The 17,835-nt window shown below is 36.5% G+C and overlaps 4 protein-coding genes and 1 non-coding gene across 12 annotated transcripts; all 5 read left to right on the top strand.

The window, feature by feature from the left end:
- Positions 1–543: 543 nt before the first annotated feature.
- LOC137710896 (transcription factor MAMYB) lies at positions 544–3,339 on the top strand. Of its 2 annotated transcripts, none has more exons than XM_068450052.2 (2): positions 544–674; positions 2,047–3,339. In XM_068450052.2, exon 2 carries the CDS (start codon positions 2,154–2,156, stop codon positions 3,102–3,104), a length of 951 nt encoding a protein of 316 aa, XP_068306153.1. In that variant the 5' UTR covers positions 544–674; positions 2,047–2,153; the 3' UTR covers positions 3,105–3,339. The 2 variants fall into 2 exon arrangements, with proteins under 2 accessions (XP_068306153.1, XP_088552081.1); XM_088695955.1 differs by lacking the exon at positions 544–674 and adding an exon at positions 1,018–1,801.
- Positions 3,340–5,591: 2,252 nt separating this feature from the next.
- On the top strand, positions 5,592–8,844 carry LOC137710943 (Vacuolar protein sorting 55 (VPS55) family protein). Of its 2 annotated transcripts, none has more exons than XM_068450113.2 (5): positions 5,592–6,273; positions 7,026–7,158; positions 7,274–7,313; positions 8,172–8,253; positions 8,374–8,844. In XM_068450113.2, exons 2-5 carry the CDS (start codon positions 7,060–7,062, stop codon positions 8,567–8,569), a joined length of 417 nt encoding a protein of 138 aa, XP_068306214.1. In that variant the 5' UTR covers positions 5,592–6,273; positions 7,026–7,059; the 3' UTR covers positions 8,570–8,844. The 2 variants fall into 2 exon arrangements, with proteins under 2 accessions (XP_068306214.1, XP_088552083.1); XM_088695957.1 differs by having other exon boundaries at positions 5,879–6,273; positions 6,927–7,158.
- A 1,146-nt stretch (positions 8,845–9,990) lies between these two features.
- Positions 9,991–12,791, top strand: LOC137709906 (eukaryotic translation initiation factor 3 subunit B). The gene is made up of 3 exons (XM_068448889.2): positions 9,991–10,415; positions 11,142–11,285; positions 12,484–12,791. The coding sequence occupies exons 1-3, from the start codon at positions 10,059–10,061 to the stop codon at positions 12,658–12,660; spliced, it is 678 nt and encodes a 225-aa protein (XP_068304990.2). The 5' UTR covers positions 9,991–10,058; the 3' UTR covers positions 12,661–12,791.
- Positions 12,792–14,144: 1,353 nt separating this feature from the next.
- On the top strand, positions 14,145–17,571 carry LOC148696437 (glucosamine 6-phosphate N-acetyltransferase-like). 6 transcript variants are annotated; one of them, XM_088695960.1, is made up of 4 exons: positions 14,145–14,365; positions 14,763–15,237; positions 15,889–16,032; positions 17,232–17,571. In XM_088695960.1, exons 2-4 carry the CDS (start codon positions 14,794–14,796, stop codon positions 17,406–17,408), a joined length of 765 nt encoding a protein of 254 aa, XP_088552086.1. In that variant the 5' UTR covers positions 14,145–14,365; positions 14,763–14,793; the 3' UTR covers positions 17,409–17,571. The 6 variants fall into 6 exon arrangements, 4 of the variants coding, with proteins under 4 accessions (XP_088552086.1, XP_088552084.1, XP_088552087.1 ...); XR_015963684.1 differs by having other exon boundaries at positions 14,150–14,365; positions 14,763–15,242; XM_088695958.1 differs by lacking the exon at positions 14,145–14,365 and adding an exon at positions 14,386–14,612.
- LOC137711757 (U6 spliceosomal RNA) lies at positions 14,208–14,310 on the top strand. Its single transcript, XR_011065105.1, has one exon. It is a non-coding gene; the product is annotated as a U6 spliceosomal RNA (small nuclear RNA).
- Positions 17,572–17,835: the final 264 nt, after the last annotated feature.

Here is a 17,835-nt window from a genome sequence, read left to right on the forward strand (position 1 = left end):
TATCAGTTAGAACAAATTTAATTATGTGGCATTCTACTTAGAATTCGATATATCCTTTTAAAGATGGTCTTATAAACGTTTGATAACCATTTTGTTTTTATTTTATTTTTTAATTGAATGCTAAAAATTTATTTGATAACTCCTTTTATTTTTTTAAAAAAGCTAAAAACTAAAATATAAAAACTACTTTATTGAGTTTTTAAATTTTGGTTTTCAGTTTCATTTTTTTCTTGAAGCCCAAAGTAGTTTTCATTTTGTTTTCAGTTTTTAATTTGAATTTTGGTTGAAAATTGAAATCTTGTTTAGTAATTATTTTTAATTTTCAAACTAAAAAGTAGAATCTCAACTCCAAATTTTGAAAACTCAATGTCAAATTTTGAAAACACAAAAAAATAATTTTCAATATTTTTGAAGACTAACTAAACACGATTTCAAAAAGCAAAATGGTTATTAAAGGGTTTATTAATTTTTTTTTTTTTCAAATCAAAAGGTTAATTAATTAATTAAACTAAAACCTGAAACGACGTAGTGTCGATGGTTTATGTTTGTTGCTGGATCTACTAAAATACACGCCTCTCAAATCTCAATCTTGTCGGTTCCGTTCCCAGACTGACTCCAAATTTTATTACTGCAGGCTCCAGCCGCATCTCTCCTCCTCCGATTCTTGGGTTCCGGTAAGAATCCCTAAATTTATTCACCTCTCTGTCTCCATTTTCTCTGATTCTTCTGCTAATCCAATTGATGAATATATATAAAATATTACATTTTTTAAATTATTAATTGTTCAACGATTCTACTGTTTAACTCATTGATTGGATTGGATTGGATTGGATTGCATGTCCTAGTTTTGAATTTTATCATCTGATCTCTCAATAATCCTGGCCGTATTTAAACGTTTGTGTTTTTTTCGATGGAGGGACTTGTAGTCGTCCTGTAGAATCAATGCCGTTTTTCCTACTAAAAAAATGGATTAGTTTTACATATACTATATATATATATATATATATACACACACACACATGGATGCATTGTATGTATGTGTTAGTTTTGAGTTCCCTTATGTTTTGTTATAGTATATGGTATAAGGTGAAAAACGAGATTGAAATACTACGAAAAGGTCATAGGTATTACAAATTAACGTTATGCTCACAAGTTTATCTTTTTGTGACATTCAATATTTTCGTTTAGAAGTCCTTTTAAATTGATTGAAAGCGTTTTTGATAAAGTGTTTTTGGGTTATAAAAGCACTTGAGGTGCATTTTGGAAGAAGCACCAATTATGTGCTTCTTGCATAAAGCATCTAAGTGCTTTTCCAGGATTCACTTACATTTTTATTAGGTTTAACGTGATTGTATGTCTATAGAGTGACAAGTGAGTTGAGTTCCAATTTGGCCCATGCAGTTTCAATTACAGCTAATTTCTCCGGATTGTTCTTCATTCGATTCTCTATCCCTTTGATGTGCCCAAAAGTTACTTTGTGGATTCGAAGTGTGATGATAATTGAAGTTGAAGTTGAAGTTGGATTGTTACCATATACTTAGGAATAGTAAAAACAGTGAGCAGGCTTTCAAAATTTCATTAAACGAGAGGAATGGGAGATGTTCACAAGTTGAAGTCGATTGGCTTAAAACTTTAGCAAGTGAAAGTTTGTGGTTTGTTTCCTTTTTGTTTACTTTCTTGAATAATGTAGTAGGTGTTTAGTTATTTACAATAATTTTTTCTAAAAAAAAAATGAAAGGGGATCAGCAAGTGGCTTTGCCATGGTAGTCAATCCTTGCAGGGGCTGTGAAGACTCACAGAGGTATTTTAGCCGTTCCTGACCACCATCGTGTGATTCACCAGTGCCAGGCATCGAACCCATTATGGCACTCATAATTGTTGGGTGGTTTTTTATGTCTAATCTGTTTGGCATAAGGGCATTTTGTTTATGTTGAAAATATCAGTTTTTCAGATTTCTTTGTTCTTTTGGATAATCGTTTAGAGTATCTTTAATTTACATCTCGGGCTGGACATTATTGATACTTACCTTCCTATTTTACCTTTCAGCGCTGCTGCCAAAACGAAGCCTTCGCGTTTGACCTTCAGAAGAACCACAAGGGCTAGTAGTATATATAAAGGGCTGTGTCTAAAGCTTTTAGCTTCGAGATCCGAAAATGGAGTTTTTGGATGAGGACGCAAGGCCTAGGTTCCTCTTCCAATCCAAAGCAGTAGCTTCTTCTGCCACAGACCTGCAACCCCATTACAAGAATCTGAGCAAACCATTCATTTTCTTTACCATCTTGATCTCGTTTCTGTTAATGGGTCTCGCCTTCTTCCTCCTATCCGAACCCTACCAATCTCTTCTTATTTGGGCCGCTCTCGCCCTCCTCATTGGTCCCTTTGCTCCTGCACCTGTCACTGGTGGTGACATTCGGGTTGGTCATGGCCCAATCGTCGACTTCCCAGAAATTGCAACCCAAGTAGAGGATGAATCAAAGAAGAGGGTTTCTCAGAAGAGATCAAAACCACGTCGATTTGACGAATTGGGGGCAGATTCAACGCCCATGCCTGAAACTATTAGTGGGTCTGTGAGAGAAAAGAAAAGGAGTGAGGCTTCCGAAGGTAATGGTAATGGGTCAGTGTTTTTTGGTGAAGAGACGGAGTGGGTTGAGGAGGATGTTGAGTTCTTGAAGAAACTGCTTTTGAAGCACCCGGTGGGGAAGCTCAGACGGTGGGAGGTTATCACCGAATCGTTTCAAGGAAAGCATAAGGTGGAGAGTGTGATAAAAAAGGCCAAAGAATTGGGAGAGAAGAAAGTGAGTGATTCAGATTCGTATGCAGAGTTTCTGAAGAAGCGTAAGCCCAATGACAAGAAAACTGAAAGTGGGAATCAAGAGTTGGGTGATGAGTCGGTGGCGGATAATGGTGAAGTGAAGAAAGAGAGTTGGTCTTCTACTGAAGACATTGCATTGCTGAATGCCTTGAAGGCATTTCCGAAGGAAGTGTCAATGAGGTGGGAGAAGATTGCAGCTGCTGTGCCCGGGAAGTCGAAGGCTGCTTGTATGAAGAGAGTTGCTGAGTTGAAGAAGGGCTTTCGGAGCGCCAAGGCTTCTAACGAAGAGTAGACGAAGTTTGTCTGATCAAATTTTGAATCGGATCTGCATTTGCATTGAGGAGGTAATTTTGATGATTCATAGTTTTGTTTAAATTGAAATTGAGAATTGTTGCCTATGTTTGATCCGTAGGCAATTTCATATCATAGTTCCATTGGAGTTTGGTGATTGTCCGCCCTTACAAACATGCTGTAACTCATACCTCTAAGTTATTTATGGTTTGATATACAGAAGTAATATTCATGTACGGATGTGATATATTTTAGTATTATTGTCTCATGACGTTTTTTTTGCACTTTTAAGTGAGAGATCTCAAAATCGACTATCGCGAATGACGAATATATGTGATTGAGATCATCACCTCAAATCAAACTAAGCTAACATTTTATATGGGATCCGCATGATGTCAATCACACGGTTACTGCCATTCCATCATGAATCATGGTGTGCTACCTCGTTCATATGACTAATTTTTAGGTGTACTTTGAAGCAGCATCGTGTAGTATTATTATTTCACTTAAATTATGAAACATATATATATATATATATATATATTATTTTTTTTCAGGTAAATCTCAGTTTACTATCTTCATGTTTCGTGATTTTCAACATTTAGTACATCAAATTTTTTTTTTGTCTCAAAGTTATACCTAAAGTGTAACTTTTGGGAGTCTTATACATTCGATAGTCAAACTGTTAAAAAATTTAATACAAATAAAATAAAATAAAATCCCCCCCCCCTCCGTCTCCTACCCCCATCCCACTCCCTTCCTTCCTCTGCAACCTGCACCGGAGGTAAATTGTTTGTCCTCTTGTTTGGATGTCTTCCCATCTTTTTCTATTTTGTGCGATTACGGTTAAGTCACGTCAATATTTTATATTAATTTTTTTATAAAGATAATAAAATATAAAATAATAAGAATATAAAATGTTGACATAACTTAATAGTGACCAGACAAATAGAAAGAGATGGAAAATACAGCCAAACAAGGCAGAGAATCTTCCTCCACCTGCACCTCCCTCCTTTCATCTCTCCTCTGCAACCCGCAACACCTCCACCATTCCTCTTCACACCACCACCTCCTCCACCATTCCTCTCCCAAGCCCCGCGAGACCAGAATCGCCCCCGAAAAAAAAAAAAAAAAAAAAAAAAAATTCTCGTATCTTCCTTCTTCCTTTCACCGCCGACCCACCTGCAAGTCCAAGCCACCGACCAACCTTCGCATCCGTCATCTTCAAAAAAATAAAAAAATAAAAGGTTTCGATTTACTGAAGGACTTGCTTGTAACTCAAGCCGTTTCCTCCATAATTCCACACCAGCTCCCCAAAATTTCAAAATCCAAGAGAATCCCATTTCTGGGAAATGTTAAATATGGTGCTCTACAACGTTACAATCTATGAAATCGATGTGGGTCCGTTGCGTTTCGAGCTGGGAGACGACGGAATCGCAGTTATTGATTCTGGGGTCACCTGTAATCTGAATATGAATTGGCACTATTCTTACAGTACTTGGAGTGCTCCTGTTGTTGTTTTAGATGAAGGTCGTGCTTCGATTCAGAAGCAATCAAAAACTAAAACAATAAAATTCAAAACTTTCCCTCAAAAGGAAATTTCCCGAAAATCCCATCTTACGGAATCGGTACTTCCGAAACATGAGAATGCTGCTGGAGAAAAGCCTGCTGCATCAGAGCTTGTTGCTGCAGCTGCTTCAGAGAGAGAAGAAATTTGAGGGTTTTGCCGAGAAATTTGAGGGTTAGGGTTCGAGCAGAGGGCCTCAGAGAGAGAAGAAAAATTATGGGTCTCGGGTTTGCGAAATCATTGGACAAAAACGGAATATGGCATTGTCTCCAGGGTCGGGGGAGATTCTGGTCTCGCGGGACTTGGGGACGGGTCGGCTGTGGACCGCCAACGACGAGGGTTGGGGTGCAGGAGAAGGAGGAAGAAGAGGGTGGGGGTTAGGAGAGGAATGGTGGAGGAGGTGGTGGTGTGGAGAGGAATGGTGGAGGTGTTGCGGGTTACGGGTTGCAGAGGAGAGATGGAAGGGAGGGAGGTGCGGGTTGCAGAGGAAGGGAGGGAGGGGAATGAGATGGGGAGGTAGGAGACGCCGCCCGGGGGGGAGGGTGGGGAATTTTTTTTTTTTTCTGTACTTTTAAAATTAATTTTTTTTTTTTAATATTCAAGTGGACTCCCATTTGACACGTCACGCTCAGTCATTGTGCACATGAATGTCACGTCATCAGTTAACGGGAGACTTAACAGTTTAACTAACGGATATATGAAACTGTCCTAAAATTTACACTTTAGGTAAGAAAAAAACTTGATGTACTAAATATTGAAAACCACGAAACATGATATAGTAAACTGAGATTTTTTTTTATTTTATTAATTTACCTAAGTACCACAAAATATAATTTTATCGTAGTAAGCTTTTCGATTCACTCCAAAAGAAGGTATTATATGTTCACATATATATATATATATATATATATATATATATTCACAACCATAAGAAAGAAGAAAACAACTCTGGGTAGAGAGCAAAAATGAAGCACACAAACAAAAACAGAACCAAATTATATAGCAGTATATAGCAGCATGCAAGTCACGAAGGAACAAAGAAAAAAGAATACTCATTTGCAAATCCAAAATTTGAAAAAAGCGCATGGACAAAACTGGGAAACTCACCACAAAACGATAAATAAACTACTTTTAAGTGTGATTTTATAATATTAGTTTGCAAAAGAAAATGAACAAATAAATAAACAACTCCCAAGTTTACAACTCACACTGCTTGATTTGATGCGCAGCAGTGACGAGAAAACCCATTCAGGACAGGGAAAGGTGCAGTGTGTGAACGTTCCTATTGATTTGCAAAAATTAAAAATAAATAAAATAAATAGATACAGCAAAAAGGAGGAAAGGGGAGAGAGGTTAGGTGAAAATTGGGATCACGTGCCGGGATCAGGAGATTCAGGACTCTTTGTTGAAGTCCGATTCCAGAATTCTGAATTGTGGAGGCCCGATCCGTTTCCTGTTCGGGTAATCTTTCTTTATTGTTTTAGAGCTGAGCTCAGCTGCTGACTCCGGACGGACTCCGAATCACCAACCAACCGTTTTCGCCGGCAGTGTGGTCGGAATCGGATGGCTGAGCTCGATTGATTTGATTGAAGTAACAACTAAGGTAAATTCTTCAACCTTCCTTGGTGATTGCATTTTTGTTGAAGAATTGTCATTAATTATGGATAAATGGATATTTTTGGATTAATTTAGGATTTAAGTGGATGGAATGATACGTTAGTGGGAGTTGGAACCCTAACCCTGCTCTGATGATAGACATTTATGAACAGATTAGATTGGTTTTATATTTTTACTTATTAATTTAGGGTTTCTATCTTTTTGTGTTTGATTTGAGGGTGAGGGTTCCATTTCCTAATTTCCAATCCTCTGAATTGCTGTAAGAAAGTCTCTGTTTTTCCTACATGCATTGCATTGTTCCCAACTTCAGAACACTGAGATGTCTAGTTCCGACTCCTTAGCTGCGCATTACTGTATTTGTTATCGTGGTCATGGATTCGTTGATTGTGCACACGGAGCATAACGCATTGACACATGAACCAACACTTTGTGTATGTGTATGTGTGAAATAGGCACTCGACGCAGTTTTAGCTGTAGTTTCTGCGGAATGGTTAATCTGTATTGTAGACTTTGCAATGATTTTCAATTGTACAACACTTTTTGTAAGTAATAAGTCATGATAGTTGTGAAAGAATTCAAGAAATCACAAGCAAGAGAAATGACGTCGCCCCACACATGTGCCTATATGCCATGCTTCAGGGTGGTTCCATGGTTCAGTCTACGCTTATGGACTAACATTCAGAGATTGAAGTTGATGTATGGGGAATGAGCATATATTTAAGCACATCATGATTTCAGGTGTTCCCCATCTGCGCGCTAAGGCAAGTACTTGATGGCTGACTTACCAGGCTATATGCGTGCCTGCTTGCACACTGGAAAACTTGCCGCCCTGGCAATTTTGGTCTCTGGAGGGATTGTATTGCAAATTTTGGTGGGTAGTGCTTCTTATTGTCAGTTATGCTCAATTCATATGTAATTAGTAAGCTTTTCTCTGTTGTAAGTTGATGGTCATACTAGGTTCTCATCTATCACGGCTTTTGATGCAGGCGTGTGCTTTGTACAATAATTGGTGGCCAATGCTAACTGGTAGGTTCTGAACTGTTGTTTTCCTTCGTAAACTTGCTATGTGATGCCTTTTCTTTTGGCCAAATAAGCTGTTATGTTATGCTACGTGTTAATGTGCTTGTAAGATGATAGGTATGCCAGTACTCAAAAGATTTCAATTTTTGATTATCTAGCTCCTTTAAGAAAGAATCTTTAAGGGTAATGATATTCTATTCCCTTTATTTTAATTCCCATAACTCAAATGAATAAATAGATCTGAATACGTTTTACTTTTTGCTTTCTTTTTTGTTGAAGTTTCTTATATCTCTTTGCTTCATGGTTTCAGAATTATTTTCATATTTGTCTTTGACCTGATTAGAAACAAGAGCCTTTGAGCCTTCGGTCAGGTGGTAAAAGGATAGTGATATGGTTTGATGGTGACTTTAAATGACATCTAGGATAGCAACAACATGTACGAACATAGGTTCAGGAATAAATCAGGGTTGGATATCTCTGCTGTCTTGTATTTATGGTTATGGTTTTGGTTTTGGTGATATTCCACACCCCCCTAATGCTTATATTCGATTGATGGTTAAAGGTGATTAGTAATTCTTCTATACAGGTGAATGCTTTCACTAGAAATAATTGCTTTCCAATAACTAAAATGTGCGGATAATGGAATTCCACGACCATATCGTCCCCTTATTTGTTGGTGTCAAAGTCTGTGTTATATTGTCATCATTGGCCTGTTCAACTTTAACATTTTTTAATTATCAAAACAAGATAAATATTACATTTTTATGGAATCTTCCCTCGAGAGAACATCCTCTATATAGATTTCAATGATTTGAATGAAAACATGCATGCTGATGGTGATGGTCATCTCACGATGTTTTGCAGTAATAATGTACGTGCTTCTTCCCTTGCCATTGCTGTTCTTTGTGGGATCCGATTTTTCTATATTTTCACAATCTGAAAATGGGTTTGTCTTTCTCCCCTGAACTTGCTTACTGAAATAACTATTCGTTTAAAGTCTAAAGCTGCATCAACATTATTCGTGTTCTTACTCCCTTCGCTTATTAAATACTGTATGATGAAACAGCTGGGTAAATGCAACCAAGTTCTTGACCGGAGCTTCAGCTATTGGAAGCATTGCAATCCCTGCTATCTTAAAACACGCTGGTGTAATTGGTTGGGGGGCCCTGGCTATGGAGCTCTCATCCTTTTTCGTATTTGTACTGGCAATAATGTGTTACATTCGGACGAGTGATGATGATGACAGCTACAGTTCGATCTGAGGTATGCCTCTCCTGCGGTCCTGCCAGATTTCTGTAAAGACGCGTTATTTTCCCATAAGATGTTTCTATTTCTTGGTGAACATTGCCTCCAATATCAGCTTGTTATATATTCCAAAACTGCTTTCCCCTTTACGTTTTTTCCTGTTCGAGTGTAATTCTTTATCCATGTAATTGAGTGTGTATTGTGTTTAATACGTTTTAACATCTCATTGTATCGATCCCCATCAGAATTGTGTATCCTTGTACCTTTAGTGTAGTTGATGGTTTGGTCGTCACATTATGGTCTCCGTTGGTGAGATAAGTTTCGGGTTGAGCTCATATGAATGCATTTGATATGCTTTGTGGCCACCCTTATTTAGTGGATTGGTTTTGTATTTAACGAAAAATCATATTTTTACACTAAAAAGTCAATTCTGGTACTATTCACTTTACCTTTTATTTTGTCCTTATCATTAAAACTCAAAGTTTTCAAGTTATTTTCATTAAGTTTCCTTAAAAAAAAATGAAAACTGAAAGTAGATCCCAAACGAGTTTTGAGTTTTAATTTTCAAAAAATGTGATAAATATGAAAATTGAAAACGAAATGGGTATCAAAAATGCCTCACAGAAAAACAAAAATCACTTACAATAATATGTTGTTGAACTAAAACATCATGCCGCAATGGACCTGTTTTATGTACATACATAGTCCAAAAAAGTAAACAATACCGAAGCGCAAAGGGGTTGGCTAGGTACATCAAATACCGAACTAAAAAAGTTTGATTGAAAACCAAATTGAGACTAAAAACACAAACGAAACCGAAAACTATTGGTTCGGTTTCAGTTTTGATAGTTCAAAGTTCAAACATCAAACCGAACCAAGTATAAATCAATATTTTTTAATATATTTATGTTGTGTATTCATTTTTCAAAGTCCACCTTGAAATTAATCATTAGTCTAATTTCAATTTAAAGTTAGATAAACTTAACTATAAGCCCAATTATGTTTTAAACAAACGATATTATCTACATTAAAGAAGAAGGGTAAATCTCACAATAAGCTAGCAATAATGTGGTTCAAATTTGCTTTCGACAAAAATAACTTAAAATCCCTCACTAACAAATGAAGAGAAAAATCTTATTTCTTATATATTTTCTAGCTTAAAAATAAAAAGATTTTTTTTCAAAAACCAAAGTGGACTAAAAGCCAAACTCATCTTTGTTGGGAAAAGGAAAATATTTTAGAAATATGATTTAATTAGTGATTTTATATAATTTAATTAAGATTTTGATATGATTTGATTTGGTTGGGTTTCTTTGTCTTGTAAATAAATGATTTATTCATTTGTAATCTTATAAATATATCTGTAAAGAAACATAAAATATTAAAATTATTATTCGAGTTTGTGAGATTATTAAAAAAATTCTTCTATTTGTCTTAAACCCTTTATTTTCAGTTATTTTGCGAGGCAGAAAACGCTCAATTCGTAGAAAGTGAAAAGTGAAAAGCATGACAATAGACACCGCCACCATGGGAGAGCAAGAGCAGCTGCGCCTCCAACTCTCTGCCCTCCACTTAAACACTCCGCCTCCTCCGCCGCCTCTTTACCAAAACTTGTATGAGTCTGATGACCGACAGGTCTTCTACAACGACGACGGCTTGCTGTTCGACATCGGGTTCGGAAACGTGATTGTCGTCGATAACCTTCCAATTGTTGATGCCAGGATGGCCAAGAAGCTCGAAAGCGAAATCCGACAAGCGTTTAGTGAAGTTGGTGTGATTAAACACGATGGGGTTTCCGTGCCTCTGAATCCCCAAACCCACGAAATCTTGGGTCGTTGTTTTATAGAGTTTAATTCTCGTCAGGTAGTATTTATTTTCTGTGTTGAATTGGGAATTTCATGCTTTTATTTTCATGCTGTCGAACTTGAATTTGATTAGGTTTACAGTAGTTGAAATCAAATCAAATGAGTATGAGTGGTGCTAAATGTGTTCAACCGTTTGATTTGAAGCAGAAATATTAAATCATGTCTATTGGATTGGATGCAATAATTTTGAAATGAGGTAGAGCCCTGCTAGAGCATTGAATCATACACTTCATCGAAACTCCGCATTCCACCATGTAAACCATGGGAAAAGATTTCATTTTTCGGTTCAATGTTGTCGCTTTTTACCTCAGAGTGTGGATGGAGTGAAACGAAAGAGTTTCCGGGAAATGTTGGAATGGGGAATAGAGTTCCTTTTTTGGCTTCCTTTTGGTCTTCAATTTTCTTTGGAGTTGAAGGCGCCGTTGTATTGACGCCTCTCTTTTCTGTTTTGGTTAAGGATTTGTATGTATTCCAGGGGATCACTTGCCGGCTATGTCCTTTTTATTCGATTTGTAGCATATTAATTTGATCTAGGCGTTTCTCAACTGTATAGGTTTAGAATGCTATCATCCAAGTGTTAGATATTTTAGAGAGTAAAGCGTGGACGGTAGTGTATATAGGTGGTTTGCTAATATACAAGGCGTGCATTAATTGTTGTGTATTTATCATCCGCTCATCGATATGCATTTCTTTGGCATCTCATCTTTTCATGTTCCCTTTGTAGGAAGCGGAACTTGCTAGGGAGAAGAGAGATGGTTACAACTTCCATACACATACACTATCAGTAAGCCTGTATGATGACTTGGACAGGTTCGTTGATATCCTTGATGAGGGGACTACTCCAGAAACTTATCCAGCCGCTTGTATGGTAATTTTTCGTGACCTCACTGTGCCTGTCAACTATCATTTTTATTTTATTTCTATGTTTTCAGTTGCTTCTTGTTGTATGGTATATTTTCTATCGATTCAACTTTTCTATATGCATTTAGCAAGCAGGATATTTTCATCATTATTTATCTTAATTGTATTGAACATTATCTAATATCTATGTCAAATTCTGTTTATTTCAAATGCATATTGAGATGAATTGTAACCTTATGGGAAGAAATTATAACTAAAGAAGAGAAGCCAGACGCTATGACTATAAGCGTTTGAGTTGAAATTTTGCCATTTTAAATTTCTTAATATAACCAAGTCGATCAGTTTCTTTCTTTCATTTCTGAAGTTTTAATTTCAAGTTCTTTATTTCTGAGAGCTCTTAACAGTCATTTAGTTGAGAATAGTATATACAATGAACTATATAACTGGAAAACTTGAAGGCAATAAATGAAAAGCTTGATGATAGGAACAGTAGTATTTTGGTCCAAGAAAAGGCTTTGTTTGGCTTGTGATTATTGGAGACTACTTAAGACTCAGGCCATGTTGCAAAAGTCTGTTGTCCGCATCGTGAGCATCCCACTCGTGCTATAAAAAAAGTACATCATGGTGAAATTGCAGATTATAGCTGTGGTATTACACAGCTAATGCGTTCCACGTTCCAATTTTGGTGAATTGTTATGATTCCTGCTTGTAATCTCAAGTGGTTTTCATGATAATAGTGTCTTGATACCTTGTGGTGTTTAATCTAATGGAGAAAACATTTATGGATGGTGGAATAACTGCAACCGGTTGATGTTTACCAATGCACACTTATTGCGTAGGTTAGTGTTCGTTACTTTCTAAATGATTCAGAAGGTCTCATCACAGTCTCTTACGATCATTTTCATGTTGCGTTTGGGGTTAGACCATGAAGTATCGACACCAAGTTATTAAGAAATGGGGATTTTCTATTGCCATGATATCAATTACGGTACTTTATTCGTTTTATGTTCTTGAGGTAGCATTCATAATGTGGAAGAATAATAAGTCTTTTCCTATGTAGTTAGTAATGTATGCGTTGCATCATTGGACGCTTATTTTTCAGCATGATTTTATAGTAACTGAACAGCACTGCAGAATCTGTTAGACAATGTAAGTTTGTTAAAAATACCCGAACCAGAACTAGATGAACTAAATCTATTCTGCAGTCCTCAAGGTATATGGGGCCATCCCCGTTGCTTAGTCCCTTGAAAGAGGAAGAAGTACCGGAAGAAGCCGATCGAGTAAACCACGGCAGAGAAGCAAGAGAGCAAAAGGAGCAAGATTTCGAGGAAGTCATGGCATCAATTGGAATGATGAGTATTAGAGGGGAAGGCATGGAATGAAGACTGGAAGCGTACATGCACATTTTGAAGTGCATTTCCAGTGCTGAGTGCTCTAAATTTTCATCCCATATTTCTCACCCAACATCTTTGTAACAATTATTATTATTTTTATTATTATTTTTACAAGTTTATCCGGCATAAAATTACTTTCAATGAAATAAGATCTCTTTCAAACAAAGATAAAGGACATCTCCGATGTAGAGGAATAAATGTCCAAACACCAAAAAATAGTTTGATCTGTTCAAAAATTCATCTCTAACCGAAGGTTAGGCTATAATTCTATGGAGCTCATTAGGCCGTTATTTGGCCAAAATGGCATCAAGCTGGCCAAATGTAGCTCCCATCTTAGTCTTTTTTTTAGGCTTAGCTCTTCAGTTGCAGTAATCGATTATTCAATGGCTAGATTTGAAAACATTAAAGGTAGTTTGATTAAATTAACTAATAAATTTAAAGTATAAACTTAAAACTACGTTCGGTTGGAGATGGTACATGAGTACGGTCTGACACCATTCATTTAAAAATAATATTTTGCAAGACACTAATTCTGAACAGTGTTATATTTAGTACTTTGGTTGGAAATGACCTAAGGCCTACTTACTTAGCTGAAGCTAACTTACAACGATCAATTTGTGGATAAGTTAATGTTTGAATAATGCTCTAATACATCAAGCATACACATCGAAATCAAAAATAGAAAGAGCAAAGAATAGTCTGCTTTATGATATTAATTGACACGTTAATCGGTGAATCGTAGATGTCTCTGTATTATAATGGTCGCATAGTAGGAGGGGATACTAGGTGAATAGATGGCTAAGGACTGAGAGATCTGCAACACGTTGGAAATCTATTTGGTGTTGATTGTCCATAATCTATTTCCACTTATTTAAGGAAAGTTTTAACGAAAAACTCACGGTATTGTTCATTTTAACAAAAAAATCATATTTTTACACTAAAAAGTCAAGCTTAGTACTATTCACTTTACCCTTTCTTTTGTCCTTATCATTAAAACTCAAAGTTTTCAAATCTTTTTCATTAATTTTCTTTTATTTAAGGGCAAGCAAATCGAGGCGTTTTAGAGCATCTCCAAATGAGATGTCAAATTATTCAAATCAGTAATAACGGTAATAAAAGACAACATTAATGTTTTCCAACCGAAAAGCCAAATCTGATGTGGTATGAAATGGATTGACATCTCTTTCCCTTGTTGCCAAATTTGACAGCACCTTCAAATTGTTTTAATTAATTATTAAATGTTTTTTATTAATTTTTTATTAGTTTAAAGCATTATTTTTTTGTTTCTTTTCATTCCTAATGCAAAGAAAGTACATGAATTATTATTTTATGTTTAAAATTTGACATATCGGTTAGAGAGAAAAAGTTTAAAAGATGTCAAAATACCATGTAAGCCTTCAAATTGAAATTTTACGTTTAAAATTTGACATCTCCTTAAAAATATGGTACTAGGAACAGCGCTGAGGTACACTCCCACATCGCCCAAACGAGGATCCAGATTACGCTTTATATAGGATTTGCCTGCAAAGAACCTCGTCCCTTCGGGGACATCCGATAAAATTGGAACGATACAGAGAAGATTAGCATGGCCCCTGCGCAAGGATGACACGCATAAATCGAGAAATGGTCCAAATTTTTTTTTGAATCCGTCCGATCAAACGGTTTCAATCTCGGTCTTTTCGCTGCATTCAAGGTAATTTCAGTTCTTAAAAACAAAATTTTCAAAGATTTCTGGGATTCTTTTTGCTTCTTCGCTGTTAAATTACTAAACTCGAAGTTAATTTTGTTCAAACACCAAGTATTGTTCTTCAATTTGTTCTTACAAGAAAGCATATGAGAACGTGGCACACTACCTGTTCGATGAAATGTGTCTGAGAATCTGTCAATCTGATGTATTTTTGTCGGAGCGTAAAAATTCGGCTCTTCCAATCCTTAAACAAGTAATCTTGTAACCATGTCCAATGGAGGAGTAATTTTCGATTGCTTTGCTCGACTGTAGCTCCACTTCCCCATGTTTTCATGGGTTGTTTTGTTGAACTTTAGTTTACTTGTTTCTCTGGTTAATTTTGATTTGGTTCTTAATGTTTTAGTTGGCAACCAGCACTGCATCTTTCTGCAAAGATGGAGAGGAGTGAAGGGCAAAATTTTCGCGTCCGAAAATTAGAGATGTCAGATAAAAGCAAGGGTTTCATACAACTGTTGCAACAGCTAACTGTTTGTGATTCTGTATCTGACAAGGAGTTTGCAGATAGGTTCGGAGAGATTAGCTCCCTCGGAGATGACCATGTTATCTGTGTTGTAGAAGATGATCGCTCGGGGAAGATTATTGCAACTGGAAGCGTGTTCATCGAGAAGAAGTTCATCAGGAACTGTGGCAAAGTCGGGCACATTGAAGACATTGTGGTTGACGCTGATGCTCGTGGGATGCAGTTAGGGAAGAAAATCATTAGCTTCCTTACGGATCATGCTCGTTCTGTTGGGTGTTATAAGGTGATTCTTGATTGCAGTAACGAGAACAGAGCATTCTATGAGAAGTGCGGCTTCAAGCAGAAAGAAATTCAGATGGTCAAGTATTTCACTTGAAAAGCTTTCTTTTTCTTAATGTATTTTTCTTCGTGTCTTGCGATCTTCATTCGAAATAAGGCCGCAAATGCAATTCGTAACTCAAAAACCATGATTTATGACTTCTTGATGTTGGCATTTTGCTTCGTTTGTATCGTGTTGCGTTGTGCAGTATGAAATAAACAAGGGTCCGCTTGGCCAAAAATAGAGTGTGAAAATCATTTCTCTAAATTTGTAACACGATCCAGGCCATGGCAATGTTCGCCTAATTAGTGATTATATCTGTAACGTCCTTTTCAGTTTATAGTAAAATGACCATCTATTTCGTTCAAAACCATGTTTTCGGAGTGCCAGGAACAAAGGGTAAAAGATCATGTTTTGGTTAAGGATTTGTATGTATTCCAGGGGATCACTTGCCGGCTATGCCCTTTTTATTCGATTTGTAGCATATTAATTTGATCTAGGCGTTTCTCAACTGTATAGGTTTAGAATGCTATCATCCAAGTGTTAGATATTTTAGAGAGTAAAGCGTGGACGGTAGTGTATATAGGTGGTTTGCTGATATACAAGGCGTGCATTAATTGTTGTGTATTTGTCATCCGCTCATCGATATGCATTTCTTTGGCATCTCATCTTTTCATGTTCCCTTTGTAGGAAGCGGAACTTGCTAGGGAGAAGAGAGATGGATACAACTTCCATACACATACACTATCCGTAAGCCTGTATGATGACTTGGACAGGTTCGTTGATATCCTTGATGAGGGGACTATTCCAGAAACTTATCCAGCCGCTTGTATGGTAATTTTTCGTAACCTCACTGTGCCTGTCAACTGTCATTTTTATTTTAATTCTATGTTTTCAGTTGCTTCTTGTTGTACGGTATATTTTCTATCCATTCAACTTTTCTATATGCATTTAGCAAGCAGGATATTTTCGTCATTATTTATCTTAATTGTATTGAACATTATCTAATATCTATGTCAAATTCTGTTTATTTCAAATGCATATTGAGATGAATTGTAACCTTATGGGAAGAAATTATAACTAAAGAAGAGAAGCCAGACGCTATGACTATAAGCGTTTGAGTTGAAATTTTGCCATTTTAAATTTCTTAATATAACGAAGTCGATCAGTTTCTTTCTTTCATTTCTGAAGTTTTAATTTCAAGTTCTTTATTTCTGAGAGCTCTTAACAGTCATTTAGTTGAGAATAGTATATACAATGAACTATATAACTGGAAAACTTGAAGGCAATAAATGAAAAGCTTGATGATAGGAACAGTAGTATTTTGGTCCAAGAAAAGGCTTTGTTTGGCTTGTGATTATTGGAGACTACTTAAGACTCAGGCCATGTTACAAAAGTCTGTTGTCCGCATCGTGAGCATCCCACTCGTGCTATAAAAAAAGTACATCATGGTGAAATTGCAGATTATAGCTGTGTTATTACACAGCTAATGCGTTCCACGTTCCAATTTTGGTGAATTGTTATGATTCCTGCTTGTAATCTCAAGTGGTTTTCATGATAATAGTGTCTTGATACCTTGTGGTGTTTAATCTAATGGAGAAAACATTTATGGATGGTGGAATAACTGCAACCGGTTGATGTTTACCAATGCACACTTATTGCGTAGGTTAGTGTTCGTTACTTTCTTAATGATTCAGAAGGTCTCATCACAGTCTCGTACGATCATTTTCATGCTGCGTTTGGGTTAGGACCATGAAGTATCGGCACTAAGTTATTAAGAAATGGGAGATTTTCTATTGCCATGATATCAATTACGGTACTTTATTCGTATTATGTTCTTGAGGTAGCATTCATAATGTGGAAGAATAATAAGTCTTTTCCTATGTAGTTAGTAATGTATGCGTTGCATCATTGGATGCTTATTTTTCAGCATGATTTTATAGTAACTGAACAGCACTGCAGAATCTGTTAGACAATGTAAGTTTGTTAAAAATACCCGAACCAGAACTAGATGAACTAAATCTATTCTGCAGTCCTCAAGGTATATGGGGCCATCCCCGTTGCTTAGTCCCTTGAAAGAGGAAGAAGTACCGGAAGAAGCCGATCGAGTAAACCACGGCAGAGAAGCAAGAGAGCAAAAGGAGCAAGATTTCGGGGAAGTCATGGCATCAATTGGAATGATGAGTATTAGAGGGGAAAGCATGGAATGAAGACTGGAAGTGTACATGCACATTTTGAAGTGAATTTCCAGTGCTGAGTGCTCTAAATTTTCATCCCATATTTCTCACCCAACATCTTTGTAACAATTATTATTATTACAAGTTTATCCGGCATAAAATTACTTTCAATGAAATAAGATCTCTTTCAAACAAAGATAAAGGACATCTCCGATGGAGAGGAATAAATGTCCAAAAACAAAAAAATAGTTTGATCTGTTCAAAAATTCATCTCTAACCGAAGGTTAGGCTATAATTCTATGGAGCTCATCAGGCCATTATTTGGCCAAAAGGGCATCAAGCTGGTCAAATGTAGCTCCCATCTTAGGTTTTTTTTTTTTAGGCTCAGCTTTTCAGTTGCAATAATTGATTATTCAACGGCTAGATTTGAAAACATTAAAGGTAGTTTGATTAAATTAAC

This window comes from Pyrus communis, chromosome 6 (assembly GCF_041283825.1).
Source record: "Pyrus communis isolate YQ-2024b chromosome 6, ASM4128382v1, whole genome shotgun sequence".
In the NCBI taxonomy this organism is placed as follows: domain Eukaryota; kingdom Viridiplantae; phylum Streptophyta; class Magnoliopsida; order Rosales; family Rosaceae; genus Pyrus; species Pyrus communis.

Excerpts from the sequence above, each read along its gene's own strand:
- LOC137710896 (XM_068450052.2), top strand. The coding sequence starts at position 2,154 with ATGGAGTTTTTGGATGAGGACGCAAGGCCTAGGTTCCTCTTCCAATCC.
- LOC137710943 (XM_068450113.2), top strand. The coding sequence starts at position 7,060 with ATGGCTGACTTACCAGGCTATATGCGTGCCTGCTTGCACACTGGAAAA. Across the intron at positions 7,314-8,171 it reads TTGGTGGCCAATGCTAACTG|TAATAATGTACGTGCTTCTT; the intron begins GTAGGTTCTGAA and ends GATGTTTTGCAG. Across the intron at positions 8,254-8,373 it reads TTTTCACAATCTGAAAATGG|CTGGGTAAATGCAACCAAGT; the intron begins GTTTGTCTTTCT and ends ATGATGAAACAG.
- LOC137709906 (XM_068448889.2), top strand. The coding sequence starts at position 10,059 with ATGACAATAGACACCGCCACCATGGGAGAGCAAGAGCAGCTGCGCCTC. Across the intron at positions 10,416-11,141 it reads TAGAGTTTAATTCTCGTCAG|GAAGCGGAACTTGCTAGGGA; the intron begins GTAGTATTTATT and ends TTCCCTTTGTAG. Across the intron at positions 11,286-12,483 it reads CTTATCCAGCCGCTTGTATG|TCCTCAAGGTATATGGGGCC; the intron begins GTAATTTTTCGT and ends TCTATTCTGCAG.
- LOC148696437 (XM_088695958.1), top strand. The coding sequence starts at position 14,563 with ATGTATTTTTGTCGGAGCGTAAAAATTCGGCTCTTCCAATCCTTAAAC. Across the intron at positions 14,613-14,762 it reads CTCTTCCAATCCTTAAACAA|TTGGCAACCAGCACTGCATC; the intron begins GTAATCTTGTAA and ends TTAATGTTTTAG. Across the intron at positions 16,033-17,231 it reads CTTATCCAGCCGCTTGTATG|TCCTCAAGGTATATGGGGCC; the intron begins GTAATTTTTCGT and ends TCTATTCTGCAG.